Source organism: Crinia signifera, chromosome 1, assembly GCF_055691185.1.
Source record: "Crinia signifera chromosome 1, ASM5569118v1, whole genome shotgun sequence".
NCBI classification, from domain to species: Eukaryota; Metazoa; Chordata; class Amphibia; order Anura; family Myobatrachidae; genus Crinia; species Crinia signifera.
Genome location: NC_139217.1, coordinates 86,102,395 through 86,120,307, shown reverse-complemented (window position 1 = coordinate 86,120,307; position 17,913 = coordinate 86,102,395). Strand labels below are relative to the sequence as shown.

At 42.9% G+C, this 17,913-nt stretch overlaps 1 protein-coding gene across 1 annotated transcript in view; it reads left to right on the top strand.

The window, feature by feature from the left end:
- The first annotated feature begins 406 nt into the window (after nt 1–406).
- Nucleotides 407–17,913, top strand: part of MTNR1A (melatonin receptor 1A) — a 197,876-nt gene continuing 180,369 nt past the window's right edge. Inside the window, exon 1 of the mRNA XM_083169324.1 lies at nt 407–790. Within this exon, the coding sequence (XP_083025450.1) occupies nt 607–790 (184 nt within the window). The 5' untranslated portion in view covers nt 407–606. The remainder of the gene's footprint in view (nt 791–17,913) is intronic.

Sequence of the window (17,913 nt, the reverse complement as noted above, 5' to 3'; positions counted from 1 at the left end):
CTTCTTTGGTCAGCATAATAAAAAGCAATATATAATATATGTATGAGGTTCTGTAGTTATCATATGAATTTAAGGAGACATATAAGATATACAGTAGTTATAGAAACATTATATGAATGAGATGTTCAGTAGTTATCATATAAATCTAAGGAGGCACTTAATAAATAGCAGCAAAGATAATTACAGTTCCAAGTCTTTGCAATGTGAAAACTTAAATGGTGTTAACATAGTGCAGTTTAAAATTCTTCCACTAGATGGCGCTGAAGTGACGTTTCACAGTACAGCCTGCTACTGATGTGCCGATGTAGCAGAACGCTAGGTGTCACCTGCATCCTGCATCTGACGCTGCTGCCAAGAAGGACAGGCTCTGGGATGCTATAAAAGTATCTTCTGTGACACATGCACATGCAAACTAAAAACTTGGCAGGCAAGCAAAGGATGGATTCCTTATCAACATCGTGTGAGCACTTTCTCACATTGCTTTTACAACGGGCAACAGGAGACATGAGACTTGAGATGAGCTAAAGTTAGCTGACTGCTGCAACAAACTGTCTGGAAAAGTAAAACGCAACATTGCATAGAAAAAAAATAATTAAAAAGAGGAAAATGCTATTAAATGTAAGTGCACTGAATGGCTCTTTGTACATCCCAAAGGATCTGGCACTGGATCGCCCTCCTTGGGTGGCCAATGCTCTCGCTGCCATCCTCATCTTCACCATCGTGATTGATATTTTGGGGAACCTCCTGGTCATCTTATCTGTGTTCAGGAACAGGAAGCTGAGGAATGCAGGTAGGACACAGCTTACATCTATTGCTCATTGTTATGCAGATTAGATCATCTCATCAATGAGTCTGTAATTGCTGAATTATGTGCCATGCAATACAGTACATTTAGTACAGTGTCATTAGAGGGAGAAAGTTTATGTGGACACATCTGTCATGTGAGGCTCCATCCTTAAACGATCATTTATTTGGAATTCATTCATAAATTCAATATGTCAATATATTTTTATATGTTTCAGTAATGAATACATGTAATGCAATCATAGCCTGGATCAGCTAGATATGTGTGTATGATTTACAGCAAGGGAGATTCATGTACGGAGCTGCTCTCCTGTACGGATTGTAGTTACCTGTGTAGGCTTCTCTGTATAATACTATTTCATCTTCAGCAGAGATCCTGTCCCTGTTACTTTCTCATGGCGTCATGCCTCCACACTGCACATGATGCCAGGGTATGTGGTTTTATGTCAGTTACTGAATGCCAGATAAATTCAGTAACTAAGCAGACATAATATGCAATATTAATCATGCCTTTCCTGTCTCTTGTCTACTGGGGGTGCTTGTGACATGAAATACACTCCATTGTAGTGTGTAGTGTGTGTGTTTTCCAGAGAAGCTTGCAGATAAAGCTTGGATAGTCACTCAACTTACATGAATGACTTTAGAGCATTAAATATGGGTTTATCAAGCTGTTGACTGTTCCTAAACATCTGTCTTTTAACTACTAGAATGCCTACTGATTCTATCTCTTGCCTCTGCTTTACACACTGTAGCATTATTTATTTATTTACAGTTTCTTATATAGCGCATACATATTCCGCAGCACTTTACAATTGGAGACAATATCACTAGCAATAATAAAAAGTACTGCTGGAAGAGAGACTGATGGAGATTTTAAAGAACTTTGAAAAAGTGTTATTGAAGCAACATGTAATACAGTGTATGGGTAACAACAACCGCACCAGGACAAGACCCCGGAATGCCGAACCAGATATCAAACTCTGCATTCCGGAGCTTGCAGTTTCCGGTCGGGGGGGGGGGGGCTGGGGAGGCTTTAATCTCCCCTTCCCCATGTCCCTGGTGAAAGCTCTTACAGGCATTCCCCTGGACCGGACACCCCGGTTCCGGTGTCTTGTCTGAGTCTGGTTTTTACTTAGTCCATGTAATATCTATCTATCTATCTATCTATCTATCTATCTATCTAGGAAACTGTTTAATGGTGTCAGCTTGACGGCTTTCTTTACTGGCATTAGCCATGCCCCACATGGAACTGTATAAAACCAAGCACTTTTACTGTATTTGGCACATCCATTGTGTAAGTTGTGGGTATCAGTAATTGGTTGACCCCATGCACAACCTTTTTTTGATCTTAGTGCCCTTTTTGCACATTGCACTCACTTGAACAAGATCTTGTTTGTTTTAAAAAATATTTCCAGCTGGAAAAGAGGAACGCCTTTACAGATACAGTATGCCATTAATGTCCCTTTGGGGACTGTGAACCACATGAGGGTGCATTCTCTGCTCATGAGACATAAGACGTGAGTCTGGTTGGTTTGCAGAAGCAAAATCCTTCTTTCATGGGCAAAACCATGTGCACTGCAGGTGGGGCAGATGTAACATGTGCAGGGAGAGTTAGAATTTGGGTAAAGTGTGTTCAAACTGAAATCTAAATTGCAGTGTAAGACTAAAGCAGCCAGTATTTACCTTGCACAGAAATAAAATAACTCACCCAAATCTATCTCTCTCCACATGTTACATCTGCCCCACCTGCAGTGCACATGGTTTTGTCCATTAAAGAAGGAGTTTGCTTTTGCAAACCAATCAGAATCACCATCATAACTGTGTAAATCCCCTACCACTGATAGGGTTGTGGTGTAAATCCCATTTCCCTGTACCATATTTGACACCTTCCATGCTGTTATACATTTCTTTCCCCTTTTCCTTCTTTAACATATTGTTTCCTCCACCTTTTTTATTTGCCCTAGGCCCCCTGCATTTGTCATGCCTTCTGCAGCCCTCATGCTGTACACAGCCTGGGAGTTGTGCTTCTGTGCTACAATGCTGCATGGCCTCCCCAGGTTACCATGTCCCTCAGCTGTGTAGCCTTCTTTGTCCATCTGATAGTTGTATCGCTAGACATACTGTAGGTTATCCTAACAGGTGAGCTTATTTGAATAACTACACCTATATATATATACAGAAGTGTAAACAAAGTGGCATGATTGATTGGATTTTGTTTGGCTTGGCGGATGGCAATCATTACATTGGTGAGCTGGGAGAATGGTAAATCGGCAATACGTACAATAGTGTTCCAGTAAATGTTCTCCTCATTCCACAAAACGTTGCAGGTTTCAGCAGAGGAGTTTGGTTTTTGCTGTTACCAGTTCCTCCCAGACTACACCACATAGCAGGATGAACTGTCATCATCATAATAATTATTATTATATTTAGATGATGAATTCCTTGATATGTGAAATGACAAATTCAGTACAGAATAGAAATTTGCAGAATGATGCAACAAAGTGTGAACGGTGGAAGCTAAAAGGTGGGTACGCACTATCTGATTTTGGTTAAAGATTTGCACAGTAATGATATTGTACTCACCAGGGGCGGATTAAGGTCTGTGGGGGCCCTGGACAACAAAATTGTGGTACCTGGGCAGCGCAGGTGGGCAGGGGGTCCCTGCAGCGTATAAGAAGTCAGCGGCGGCGTCCCTGCAGCAGATGGAAACTAGTAGTGGTACTGGCTACTAGTTCCCATCCGCCGCTGGGACTCTGCTGCTGACTTCCCACCCGCGCCAGGGACCCCAGTGCTGACTGCCCTGTCCGCCTGCGCTGTGCTGGCCGCCTGCACTGTCCGACCCCGCTGCCCGAGCATGGGGTGACAAACCCCACACCAGCAGCAGTGCTGGTGTGGGGGCCCCTTATGTGTGAGGCCCCTGGGACAACCGCCCCTATCGCCCAGTGCTTAATCCGCCTCTGGTACTCACTATATCAGAAATGATACATTCAAAACTGATGATATTGGACCAGATGTACTAATCCTTGAAAAGTGATAAAATGGAGAGTGATAAACCACCAGCCAATCAGCTCCTATCTGCCATGTTACAGGCTGTGTTTGAAAAATGACAGGTAAGAGCTGATTGGTTAGTGGTTTATAACTCTCGATTTTAACACTTTTCAAGGCTTAGTACATCTCAGTCATAGTCAGTTACTTCATGTTTGGCATCAATGAATTACCACAGCTCTTCTGTTATGCGCACTGCTGATATAATTAATGATATAGGTGTTGCCACATATGGCATAATGTGTACTTGGCATAACCCTTCAAAACCTGATATGTGCGATATATTACAGCTGTTTTGGTGTTCTCTAGAGGAAAGCTTTATTCATGTACTAACTTTACCTACAAACTTGATAAAAGCATTATGCTTACATTTAATACAGATAATTCAGTATAGATTTTCCTTACTGACATAACGCACATTACTGTATGCTGTCAGCAAGGAGTTCATGTATGAAAGCTACACTTCTTGGTGTATGAAACCTTCCCTTTATTACTGCTGCTTTAGCAAATCTCCAGAGCAGAATATTTCCTGATTATATTAAAGCTTATTGTTGTGGAGTTTTTCCCACAGATGGCTTCAAAATCAAATCAGTTATATATTATAATTGAAACACAAATCTAATCTATTATAAATGTGTAATGTTTATATTTAATTTAACACCCGGATGTTGATTGTTTTGATGTTTCTCATATTATCCACTTACTGCTCACTGACATATTGATTTGGGAACCAAATCACACCCCAGCAATTACGCTAAATGAGCAGGCCATCAGAGACACCTCAATGACAGCGTCTTATTAACTGGTATCCTATTCTGAAGCCCCGTACACACGGGGGAGATATATTGCTCAGTTTCTCCTGTCCATCGGCGACCAGAGATGGTCGCTGATGAAAAAGAAACTGCCGGGGAGTCCGGCAGTGGTAATCAGCTGGTCGCAGGAGCATGTTCCTTAGCTTAGCGACCATATTTCCCGCGATATTGTACAAAATCGCCCCCATGTGTACGCACCTTGAGGCTGTCTTTTGCTGAACTACAGCTACCTAAATGTTTCATCAGTCCTCTGCATCAAGCATTTTTTAATGACTGTTTAGTGTTAAGTTTCCAAAACAAATAACGCTTATAATATATATATTTATACGTTTGTGTGTATGTGTGTGTGTGTGTTCATGTGTTTCGTTTCCATGCAGCCTGTATCTGTGAAATCTAATTAAATCATACTTGCCTACTTTTGAAAACTAGTTTCATGAAAATTATAGTTGGCTGTAGATGATATTTATTTATTTAGTTTATTTTCTCTCAGCACAACATACGTGATAAGAAATGTGATGCCTATTTAATAAATTCCAAGTGCAAATTCCATCTGACTGTATATATCTCCGATGTATTTTTTCCCCAAAAAGGTAACAGCTGCATAATGTGGGTTAGGAGAAATCAGGGAGATTTCTAGTCTCTTCAGAGAGAGAGGGAGATTGCTCCTATTTCAGGGAGTCTCCTGCAGAATGGAGGAAGGTAGAGCAGTACGGATGGTGTAATGGATGGTGTATTTGTTAGCATTACTGCCTCACAGCACTGAGGTCATGGGTTCGATCCCCACCATCCCCACCATGGCTCTAACTGTGCGGAGTTTGTATATTCTCCCCGTGCTTGCGTGGGTTTCCTCCAGGTACTCCTCTTTCCTCCCACATTCCAAAAATATACTGGTAGGTTAATTGGCTCCCAACAAAAAATTAACCCTAGAATGTCTGTGTGTGTGTACATGTGGTAGGGAATATAGATTGTAAGCTCCTCTGGTGCAGGGACTGATGTGAATGTTCATATATTCTCAGCAAAGCGCTGCGGAATATGTATGCGCTATATAAGAAACTGTTAATAAATAATAATAATAATAATAATAATAATAATAATAAATAAATAACTATGAATTAAATATGAAAGCAAAACTGTGAAAACTTTGTTGAGATGTTTGAGTGAAGGTTCCCATACACGGGACATTTTTTGGATGCAATGAGATGCGCGCTCCCGTCACACATCTCATTGGACAGCTCAAAAAGTATGGGCTGCACTTGCCTTTTGTACTAGATCTCATCTCATTGCACCTCATTGCATTGCAAAACCTATGTGATGCGATCTAGTCCAAATTGCATACACTAATGATGCCATGTATGTTCACCTTAAGACTATTGTAAGTTTTAAATTACTATTTATTTTATTATTTATTTATTTGCAGTTTCTTATATAGCGCAGCAGATTCCGTTGCGTTACTATAATATATAAATAGAATGTGAGCAGGATGATACTGTGGTGTGCTCGAATGAGATGCTGACATGTATTTATTTGCATCTTTTAAGCAGCCCATACACGCTGCTTTGTGGGCGTGCTTTCCGTGCTGTACTAGCACGGATCACATTGCATTGCATTGCATGTGCATCCGTTGTGCATGCAATGCGATGCAATGTGATGAAACCTAAGTACAAAAAGTATGTGCAAGCACATACTTTTTGTACTTAGGTTTCATCACATTGCATTGCATTGCATGCAAAACGGATGCACATGCAATGCAATGCAATGTGATCCATGCTAGTACAGCACGCCCACAAAGCAGCTTGTGGGGCTGCTTTTGACAATATTTCTTTCCTGTGAAGGCTTCCTTGCTCTTGTAATTCCCGTTCCCAGTATATCTATGCTGTGGGGATGGTACTAAAAGCCATTGTTCACAATTCTGATTGTTGCCGGGAGTATTTGAACCTTACCCTTAACTCTGACCCACCCCTCCTGCAGCCTGACCCTAAAATGCACACAGCATCTATACACCTCTGCGCTGCTAAGCAAAGCAGCCAGTGTAGGAAGGGCTCCCTACCGCCCCCCCCCCCCCCACAGGACTGAGACAGTCCCAAAAAAACAAGACTATCCCACCAAAATCATTACAGTTGGAAGGTATGGTATTGCTGTGTTTACTCTGTCTGTAGTTAACCCTTTCCTTGTCAGCTGCTATACTCCAGGTTATTTAGATCTTGGGATCACCCTTAGATTGAATTAACCACTTCTCCAGAAAAGATGGGGGATTGATGGCGCTTGACTTGTATATCCACAAGATGCAATGAACTCGATATGTGAAACAATAAACAAAAAATTTGTGTAAGTGACACAATATTGAAACAAGGTGAGTGGGGTTTACGGAGTCCCAGTAGCTAATTCCGTACCGAAACTCACACTGAAAATCAGAGGGATTAGAAAAGAAAAAACTTTTTTCTTGCGCAAACATGTATATATTTGCCAGCGAAGGGGCCACGTTGGACCCCATTGCGCACCCCGTTAATTGGAGGAAGTACTCTCCATTATGTAGAAAATAATTTTTCGTTAACGTAAGTTCTAGGAGTTCGATGAACAAATCGATATCCAAAAGGTCGAAGTGTTCAGATGTCAAAAAAGAACGCATGGTGGCAAGGCCCTCATTGTGTGGAATAAGTAAAGGTTTTGTACATCCATAGTACACAAAAGAGTTCCGGTGGGGATCTGACCATATGCTTGCAATTTCAGTAATAATTGGGTAGTGTCCTTTAAGAAGTACTGTTGTTTAATGATGAGCGGTTGGATTAATGAATCCAGAAACTGGGCAATTGGTTGAAATAGGGATCCTCTTGCTGAGATAATAGGTCGGATGGGGGGGTCAAGTTCATTTTTATGGATTTTTGGAATTGAGTAAATAACTGGGACAATTGGGTGTGATGTTTTTAAAGTCACCCAGACTTTCTTACTGATGTGTCCATCTTTGAATGCCTTGTCCAACACTGTGTCCAACTGTTTTTTTGTATGATAATGTGGGATTGGATGATAACTTGCAGTATGTGGAAGTGTCCGATAGCAGAATGTCCAGTTTTTGTGTGTACTGAACCGTGTCTTGCAGTACGATTCCTCCACCTTTATCTGCTGGACGTATGGTGAGTTCGGATTTGAGAGACAGAGTCTTTAAAGCTGATGATTCCTCTTGTGATAGATTATGATGGATTCTATGAGGGACCGCGTTCATCTTTACTACAGCATCATCCAATAGTCGAAAAAAAAAATTCTTGTAGAGTGGTTTTGTGTTGGTGGGTCGAAAGTGGACCTAGAATGTTTGTTCAAGAACGGCTGATGTTTATCGTTGGTGGGAGTAGGGCTGTGTTGAAAAAATTATTTTATGCGTAAATTCCTGTTAAAGCGATGTACATCCACCTTCCACTCGAAGTCTCTGTGTTTATTAGTGGGTACAAAGGACAGGCCACGGGATAGTACTTTGCGTTCTGGGATCGATAGCGTGTGAGAAGAAAGATTGTAAATTAGATCCTCTGTTTGTTGATGGGAGGTTTTTTTGATCCTCTCTGTTTGGCCTCCACGGCGGGTGGGTCTGGAATTATGCCTCCTGTGCGTGATCTGGTTGCTCTGCCTAAAGGGACGGCAGCGGACGTGGATATATATATATATAGCCAGCTTCATGCATATATGCCCACATGTGCCTATCTCTGCCCACATTAACCTCTATATATGTGCACAGGTACAAGCAATTTCAGTGGACCATATATAGACAGCCCTAGCCTACGCCAGCACACTGTACATTGTAGGTTACCCCCAATAGCAATATATAAATGCCAGTATATAAATGCCAGTATATAAATGCCAGATATGTTTGAACAAGACACAGAAAAGAAAAATGTATTTGAACTGCAATCTGCCAAGTGAGTTATTGTCCTTTGCAAACAGACATGCATGGTATTTAATTACCTAGATTATAAACATGACAGCTCAGTGAGTCCTGCTATTCCTCTCAGTCACTGGGAAATTATTCTTCTCTTTGATCTTTTGTCTGTTCATCTGGATAGTGCTCAGGTTGTCATGTGCTTCCTAATTGATTCTTATGTTGTGGTACAGATCAGAGGACACCAACATTCTCTGCCTCAATCCACTATGTGATAGGAAACAACACTTACTGTATCATATTCTTACTTCCCCATCAGGGGCTGGCTGGCAACTTTTATAAAATATTGCAGCAAGTGCACAAAGCTACGATCGCAATGCGTGATCAGACAAAAAAAGTTTAAAAATCTGCTCCATCAGAGGTGTGTGTGTGTGTGTGTGTGTGTGGGGGGGGGGGGGGGGTGCTGCTAAGGGCTGAGAAAACCCCCTGCTCCCCCTGTATAATAATAATAATAACAGGACCACACAGGCTTCTTACCCTGCATAATACCAGGACACCATACGCTGCTCCCCCTGCATAATACCAGGACACCACAGGCTGTTCTCCCAGCATAATACCAGGACACCATACGCTGCTCCCCCTGCATAATACCAGGACACCACAGGCTGTTCTCCCAGCATAATACCAGGACACCATACGCTGCTCCCCCTGCATAAAACCAGGACACCACAGGCTGTTCTCCCAGCATAATACTAGGACACCACAGGCTGCTCCCCCTGCATAATAACAGGTGGACAACACAAGCTTCTCCCCCTGCATAATAACAGGAGGACAACACAGGCTGCTCCCCTGTATAAAAAGAACAGGACACCACAGGCTGCTCCCCTTGGCTGCTACCACAGGTTGCTCCCCATTCATAATAACAGGAGGACACTAAAAGCTGCTCCCCCTGCATAACATCAATAGGACACCACAGGCAGCGAATGGCACAAATGTTATATATTTGTTAATTTATATAACGTGTCACCTGTCCTGAGGTGTGGCTGCGTCTCTGGGTTTTGCAGGTCACCAGGTCTTTGGTGCTGCAGCTACCGCCTCTCTGCCCTTTCCTCCATCCTCCGCCCGCTTTCCCAATCCCCAGACGTCAGACACACGGGTGGACAGTGTCGGCATCATCTGCACTGAGGACATGTCCTCAGTGCAGGGGGCCGGCGGCCATTTTCCTGTAGCCGTGGTCATGTTCTGAAAGCCGGCGCCAGCGCATTTGATAGGAGGAGGGCTGAAGGAGGTGGAGAATGCACTGGATCACCAGAGGGCCCACAGCACTAACTGGCAAAGCGTCCTGTGTGGCACATGGCCCGCTTTGGGATCGTGCTGCGCTCACCACGCTTTGTAAAATCTACTCCACACCGAAGTGTATAGTGGGGGTATGAACAGGTCGGGAGGACGTGTACCGCATCCACTCGCCACGCTTCGGGCTGACTTGGATAGTGGGGTTGTGCAAGGATAGAATAGCATGCAAATCGGCAAGAAAACGCGGAAATCAGCCGAAAATCCGATTTATGCATGCGATTTGCGGGCGCCGTGATAATACACAAGTACATATATATATATATATATATATATATATATATATATATATATATATATATACAAAAATCCAGTAGACCGGCACCCTCCTTCACATGCTGCTGCCGCGGTGCTAGGAAGACAAACTTAGTATACCATCTCCAACATCCTGCACCCACGGTCTTTCTCAGGAAGAATTCATACCACACAGGCTCTTTAAATCGACAAGCTTTCGGACTTTATTGTCCTTCGTCAGGTCAGCAAACTATCATTCTGTTTTGCTGACCTGACGAAGGACAATAAAGTCCGAAAGCTTGTCGATTTAAAGAGCCTGTGTGGTATGAATTCTTCCTGAGAAAGACCGTGGGTGCAGGATGTTGGAGATGGTATATATATATATATATATATATATATATATATATATATATATAATATATATGTGTGTGTGTGTGTGCACTAGGTTAATATTTTATAATAGCAGAAAGCTGGTGATTGCAACTGACAACTATTAATTCAATTTAAGAAAACCATGAGAGCTCTCACAGTCCCCTCTCTGCTGCTCAGTAAAACACAATAGAACTATGCAGACCAGACAGTTAGAACTAGTACAGTACATTGTCTTAAATCTCTGTTAACCCTTTGTTGTTGCTGAGGAGCTGGTTGCTTTAAATTCTGTTATTAGCTAAAAAGGGTGATAGAAATGGCATTAGTATCTCATGTATATGAAATGTAAAAAAAATTCTGGATATTACAATCTTGTTCATTTACTTGAGCCTTTATTCAGATCTGATCGCAGTACAAATTTGTATGGAAAATGGGCAAAACCATGTGCACTGCAGATGTATAGAGAGAGTTTGATTTGTGTGAGTGAGGGTAAATAGTGGCTGCATTATTTTTACACTGCAATTTAGATTTCAGTTTTAACACACCCCACCCAAATGTAACTTTGGGTGGGTGGTGTTATATCTGCCCCACCTGCAGTGCACATGGTTTTGCCCATTTTCCAAACATATTTGTACTGCAATCAGATCTGAATAAGGGCCTTAGTCAGTACCTAAAAAAAGTAAAACGTATTTTCAGCTCAAACGTATATTTTAAAAAAATTCTCAATCGTCCCAAACTGCAATCCGATAATTGGCTACATCACACGGATTTATCAATTATCACATGCAAGAGCAGAGCTTAAAAAATATGTGACAACAGTCTTAGGACTGACTGGTAGTGTTGATAGGGCATCGTCTTAGCGTTGTGGGGGTCAGGACTCACCTCCTCCACCAGCCCAGTCTGGACAATGGCAATGGCAGTTGTAGTTTTGAGAATCTATGTAAAACTACAACTGAAGCCCTTAGGGGCACATTTATTAAGCTTGGTGAAGTGATAAAGTGTCTGGTTTTTATCACTGGCCAATCAGCTCTTACCTGTAAAGTTACAGGCTTGGTTTGAAAAATGACAGGTAGGAGCTGATTGGCCGGTGATAAAAACCAGACACTTTATCACTTCACCGAGCTTAATAAATATGTCCCTATGTTCAGAAATGTGAGAATTCTGTAATTTGTATCCAACTTTTATATTCTTCCTGCACTTTACTAATTTCATCCAGGTGCTGAGTCTAGGTACTGTATGGAAAGTGACATTTACTGTAGCCCTATTAATGTAATATTGTGTCACAGAGTCCCCCTAAGCTGTAGTGCTTGGTATGTAATGTCATGTACCTTAACTTCAATGTCCTCTATAGTCTGCTGTATATCCATTTGGAATGGCTATATAAAGGATAAATACTGTACACTGTGAGAGACCATTGTGTTTACAAAGGTCTCTGTGAATTTCAAACACCCCTGATACTGTCCAGTGTCGTGTCATCTGCTGTGCCAGTTTGCTAGACGCGTAGAGGCACCTTCTGTGCACTGAATACATGTATATCATCTGCAATATCTGTTCAGGCAAATCAAATAATCCTAGGTCTGAATGTCTGTGTAAAAAGTTGGACTTCATTATACTAAATAAATCATGCAGTAATTCATACCGACCTGTCTGCATTGTAACAAGTCTTTCAGTTCTATTGAACATTGCATTGGATGGGACATTGTAATTTCATACTGTAGGATAATGTAAAAGTATTGCAGGATTCCATTTATATTCTTCAATATAAAGGGCAGAAGCAAAAATGTATTTAGCAAATATATCAAAGTGATAACTTTTTAAATCCCTTTCATTAAACACATTTATTTGCAGACATATATTAATGTGTTTTTGTCTTACAAGGGATAAAACAAATTGAAAAGTTTTGGTTTCTATCGTGAAAACTTCAGTATGTCAGCGCATACAGGGCCTTGTTCAGAGGGAGATTCATAGGAAAGCACAAAAAGCGTCTGCTGCCCCTGTTACATTCACTGTTTTTCCCTGTCACACTCTGCCTCCCCCTGCCTTACTTACTCAGAATAGATATAGGGAAGCGGATTGGCTGGCTAATTAGCCAGACTGGGAAACGGACCGGATTGAATGTGAATGGGCCGTGTGACAGGTAAAAACATGGCTGCTCCCATGTCTGGAAAAGGCGGGAAGCCTGTTTATTTGGCACATGGTCTGAGGCCTACAGTAATGGTGGTGGCTTGGAAGCCGCAGTGGACTGAAGCTGGGCATTGGAGATGGCAGGCAGGGAGCAGAGTGCAGCCGCAGGAATAGCGGTGATGGGAGACTGCTGATCTTGCACACTGTGAGCTAATTGCACACAGCGCTGATGTCTGGCGTGCAGCGCCAGTATTCTCAGGCATCTGGATGGTAAATATGCTTCAGTGTCAGTGGTGAGTGGGAGGATATTATTTGAAATGCAGAGGTACCAAGCATATTAAAACCATTGGCTTCCACATAGGTGTAATGTTGTCTCAATGCGGTCTATATTGATGTTGGTTCCGCCTACATTTGTTTTGGTGCCGCCCATGTGAAGCCACTTCTAGAAATTTTCGAAGGCTCTTTTTAGTTCCCTGACTGGAGTTATCCACCAATAATAGTCCTTACAGCCATTCATTTTAAGGAACCATGTTGAGGTACAGCGCAGGGCTGTAGGAGGGGTAAGTTATTATTATTTAAATTTACTCCTATGGGTGGGAAGAGCCCCCAGTTAATTGATTTGCCCATGGCCTACATTGTTATTAAGATGGTCTGCAAGAAAAAATTGGGGTACTTGTGTACTTTCACGGCTCCCATCGCATGCCATCGCATGCCATATGTAGTGGCATGCGATGGCATGCGATTTTTGCCGTTTTTAAGCATTTTTAAAAATCGCATGCAATCGCATCGCATGCAATTTGATCGCATGCGATCGCATGCAATTTTTAACAGAAATGCATCCAAATGCATTGAAATTAGTATCAAACATGTTCAATGGCCCCCAAATGTCATTTTTTCAGGCTGTACCACCCCCACTATCAACGCAAACCCAAAGCGTGGCGAGCGCAGCGAGCCCGCGAGGGGCGGCGGTACGCGTCCTATGACCTTTTCATACCCCCACTATCCACGTCGGCGTGGAGTTGAGAATAGAAAGTGTGGCGAGCACAGCGAGCCACCGAGCCCGAAGCCTGGCGAGCGGACGCGGACACCTGTGAAGCCCGCGAGGGGACGCGTATACCTGTGAAGGTATCCATGTCCGCTCGCCACGCTTCGGGCTCGGTGACACTTTCTATTCTCAACTCCACGCCGACGTGGATAGTGGGGGTATGAAAAGGTCGTAGGACGCGTACCGCCGCCCCTCGCCGCCGGCCGCATCCCCCATAGGTTTCTATGGGGGATGCGAAGCTGCCCGATGTATCAACATCTGGCAGCCCGGCATCGCACCCCTGGGCTATCGCCATTTTGATATGGCCTATGGCTACACATCGCACTGCCCGAACAGGGCAGTGTGGTAAGAGGGATCGGCGGGGGTCAGCACATAACCGCGCATGCGCTGACCCCCCGGCTTCCGGGTCAGGGCTTCGCAGGGACGGGCTCCTTACGGAGCCCTGTCCCTGCGTCCTCAACTTTCATACATTCCACCGGTATGATCGCATTTTACAATGCGATCCTGGGCGGTAAAATTCCGCCCAGATCGCATTGTAAATGCGATCTTGATAAATGCGCCAGTAATCAGTAATTGTATTTGATATCAGATTCTGAGTCTCCACTACACCCGCTTCCTTCTAGCACAGAACTGGTAGCCCAGATAACAGCTTTAGTTCAGAATGATAATTTTTTTTGCACCTGGATAATATAATGAAATGTTTGCTTTGAAAGAAATATTGCATAAAATATTCCAATCTGTAATAGCTTCCATACACATCTCGCATTAGTCAGTGTGTTTATCCTAAAGAAAGGCATTCCACCCGCATCTTAGTCACAAGTAATGAGGCACGGTAACTTTTTAATTATAGCAACACATGCAAATAATAGTCTTATACTGTAGCACATTTTTTGAAGAATAGAATAATTGGTTGCTTCCACAGATAAAAGGTGTCACAATGACAGCACTCTAAAGATCGCAAGATGTTGACAGTGAACAGATCATGCTTCCGTCAATAGTGTGAAACACGTGCTTTTTTCAAAGGGGACCGCCTGCAGAGCGAAGGAGAAAGACTGCCCTCATTAACATACATTTACCTGAGCACTAGAAAGGATGTCAATTAACTGGCCATACAGCAGCCACAAAAATTACATTTTTAAGTGGTTACAGTAATTCTGGAGAATTTCTATGCAATTAAAAATGATTTCTATAATACAGATACATGTATCCCATCGGTCTCAGAACAGTATGATGTGCAATTTCATGGTATGGTTTATATATATATATATATATAACCAAGCAAGAAAGCACGTCACTCCGGGTCTGGTGTAAACAAACAAAATTTACTGCGCAATGTCTACGCCGTTTCGGGCTGCGCCCGTCTTCAGCCCGAAACGGCGTAGACATTGCGCAGTAAATTTTGTTTGTTTACACCAGACCCGGAGTGACGTGCTTTCTTGCTTGGTTGTATTTGTGGGTGAGAAATCGCCCTCAACACGGGCACCCGGGCAAGTATCTTTGCTGTCCCTGTCAGCGGAGGAGTTGCCGGACACCTGTCTGTCTATATATATATATATATATATATATATATATATATATATATATATATATAAAGATGAGTTCTCAGACACGAGAAGGCAGCACACTGTGAATGAATCAAACTCCGACAGGAAACTTGCAACGTTTCGATTTTATTGATTCAAAATCGTCATCAGGTGCCTGATGACGATTTTGAATCAATAAAATCGAAACGTTGCAAGTTTCCTGTCGGAGTTTGATTCATTCACCGTGTGCTGCTTTCTTTATATTTGACCGACGCTGGTCTTTGGTGAGCACCGGGACAGTTATTACTCATATTGGTGTGCTTAGCCCTCTAGACTATATATATATATATATTCCTTCTGACCATATCATGAAACTGCATGTCATTCTGAGACCAGGGCATACATACATATATATATTTTGAATCATTTCTAAATGAACGTTATAGATAGGTTGATATATAGATAGATAGATAGATGGATAGATAGATAGATCTTTAGAAAAATGTAATTTGGAAATTGTGAAATTGACAGTTATATTCTGAAGTTAGCAAACAAAAAATACCTAAGTATACTATCATGTAATATACATAAATGGATAGATCATATGCAAATAGTATTTGTATGAACAAACATTAAGACATTGTGCCAGATGCACCAAGCTTCAAAAAGAGATAAAGTGGAGAGTGACAAACAACCAGCCAATCGTCTCCCAACTGTCATTTTTCAAACCCAGTTTGTAACACAGCAGTTAGGAACTGATTGCTGGCTGTTCATCATTCTCTACTTTATCACTTTTTGATGCTTGGGGCATCATCCCCTTATCACAATGTACTAATTGTCATTATACAGCTAAAAATTAAAAGGATGTGGCCTGTGGTTTAAAAAACAGGGAGTCATGTGAAAGGACTGTGCACACCCTAAGTGTATGCCCTCCTCAGATACTGAACCCTCGTCTTACCTTAGCAACAGCTGGTGGGTTAGGCTGGCAAGCCTCCCGACTGCGCAGGAAAGGAAAGAGTGAAAACAAATTTCACTCACCTTTCCCCTGAGGTGCGGGTCCGGGCCTCGGGCGCATGCAGGCGCCAGTCACATGCACGCGCACGCTCCCCTGAGCACTGGATCCCACCGCCCAGCTTTAGGTTTTTTTCTACAGCGCTGACAGGATGGAGGACTTAGTGTCTGTCTCTGCAACAGACACCCTTTACCAGTCCCCATCCGTCAGCAAGTGGCCAAAAATGATGAGAAAGAGGAGGCAACAGGAGTCTGAGGACAGTTCCTCCTCAGAAGAAATAATTATAAAGAAAATAAAGAGCACAGTCCATGTCTGCTCTGAGAAGAGCAGGGACAGCTCTCAGTCTGAGAGGGAGCCACATGGTGGTCAGCAACAGTCTACAGTACCTCAGTGTCTCCTCAGAAAAAGGTGAGGAAACACACCACTAAAAAGAATCATACTGACAATGTTTCTCATAGAGAGAATGTTTCTGTACAGCAGAACACGTCTCTTTCCCGGGTATTGCCCGTAGTCGGAATACCCAAATGGTGCATGACATACCACCATCTTCTGCCCACGGCAGGCACAAATAAACTGCTCCGAAAGGCAGCATTCACTGACCCAGTCCGATAAGGGTTCCAGTAAGCAGCATGCACTGCCTAAACCTCATGATTATAGTGAGCCAGAAACCCCTCAGGTAGACTGGGAGTCAGAGGAGGTTACTAGAACTTCTGCATCCTCTAAAAGAGTACAGCGACATGCAGATGGCCAGGGTACAATTAGCGGGAAGAATGCCACCTAATAAATCATACGCCTCTCATTGGGCACTAAGTGAACGCTCAGAGGTTTACAATTTTGCTCAGTTAGCATTCAGAACTGCTCTGGTGAAAGAGGATGAGATGGTTCTAAGAAGCCATACCGGCATACCCGATATACCAGCCCTATTTGCTCCCGAAATCGACCCGGCACTAAGCTCACTGATAGGGGAAAGAACCCAAAGTGACCCAAATTATAAACTTCTAAGGAAGATATAGCTGAAAGTGTCAGACGCAGCTGGTCCTTTTTGTCCTAGATAAAGCTGACAAGGAGAGAGAATGTGGTGGTTCTTTAGATTCCTTAATAGCATCTAAGAACGCTCTCCTTAAGGCTATTAGCAGAGCCACTTTAATGATTGGCTAAACCCTTGATTTCATAACAAACCCGCAGAGTATGCTGACTCGCAAAGGCAGGTTTAAATAACCTCACCCCTAAGCCCATTGAGGTACCCAACCTGGTAGATGGAGACCTGTTTGGTCCAGATTTAATCAACGAGGTTAAGATACGCTCTAAGGCCTGTAGATCCTTCTCAGATCTCAAGGGCCCCCAATCCTCCAGAAGACCCTTTCCCCAGGAGGGTCAAGCTGCATCAGCCAGTGGTTTGGCTCAAGACTACAGTCGAGCCACCAGAGAATCAAGAGGAGGCTCCTAAAGGACAAGACCCACGAGAGGTGGAACATCCTTCAACAGGAACCCCTCATGGCGAGAGGCAGGTTATGGTAAGTCCCGTACACATAACCCCCCACTTTGGCCTCTCTCAAGCTATAACAGTTTTGAAAAAAATCTCCACAGACAAGTGGATTATAAAAATTATAGAGAAGGGACTATTTTGCTCTGGGACCCGATCAGACAATAAAAATAATTACAGGACCCCAGCAAGTTACATGGCAGCATTGTGGAGACACAGAGTGATGGGAGTAGTCTGAAGAAACAGACAA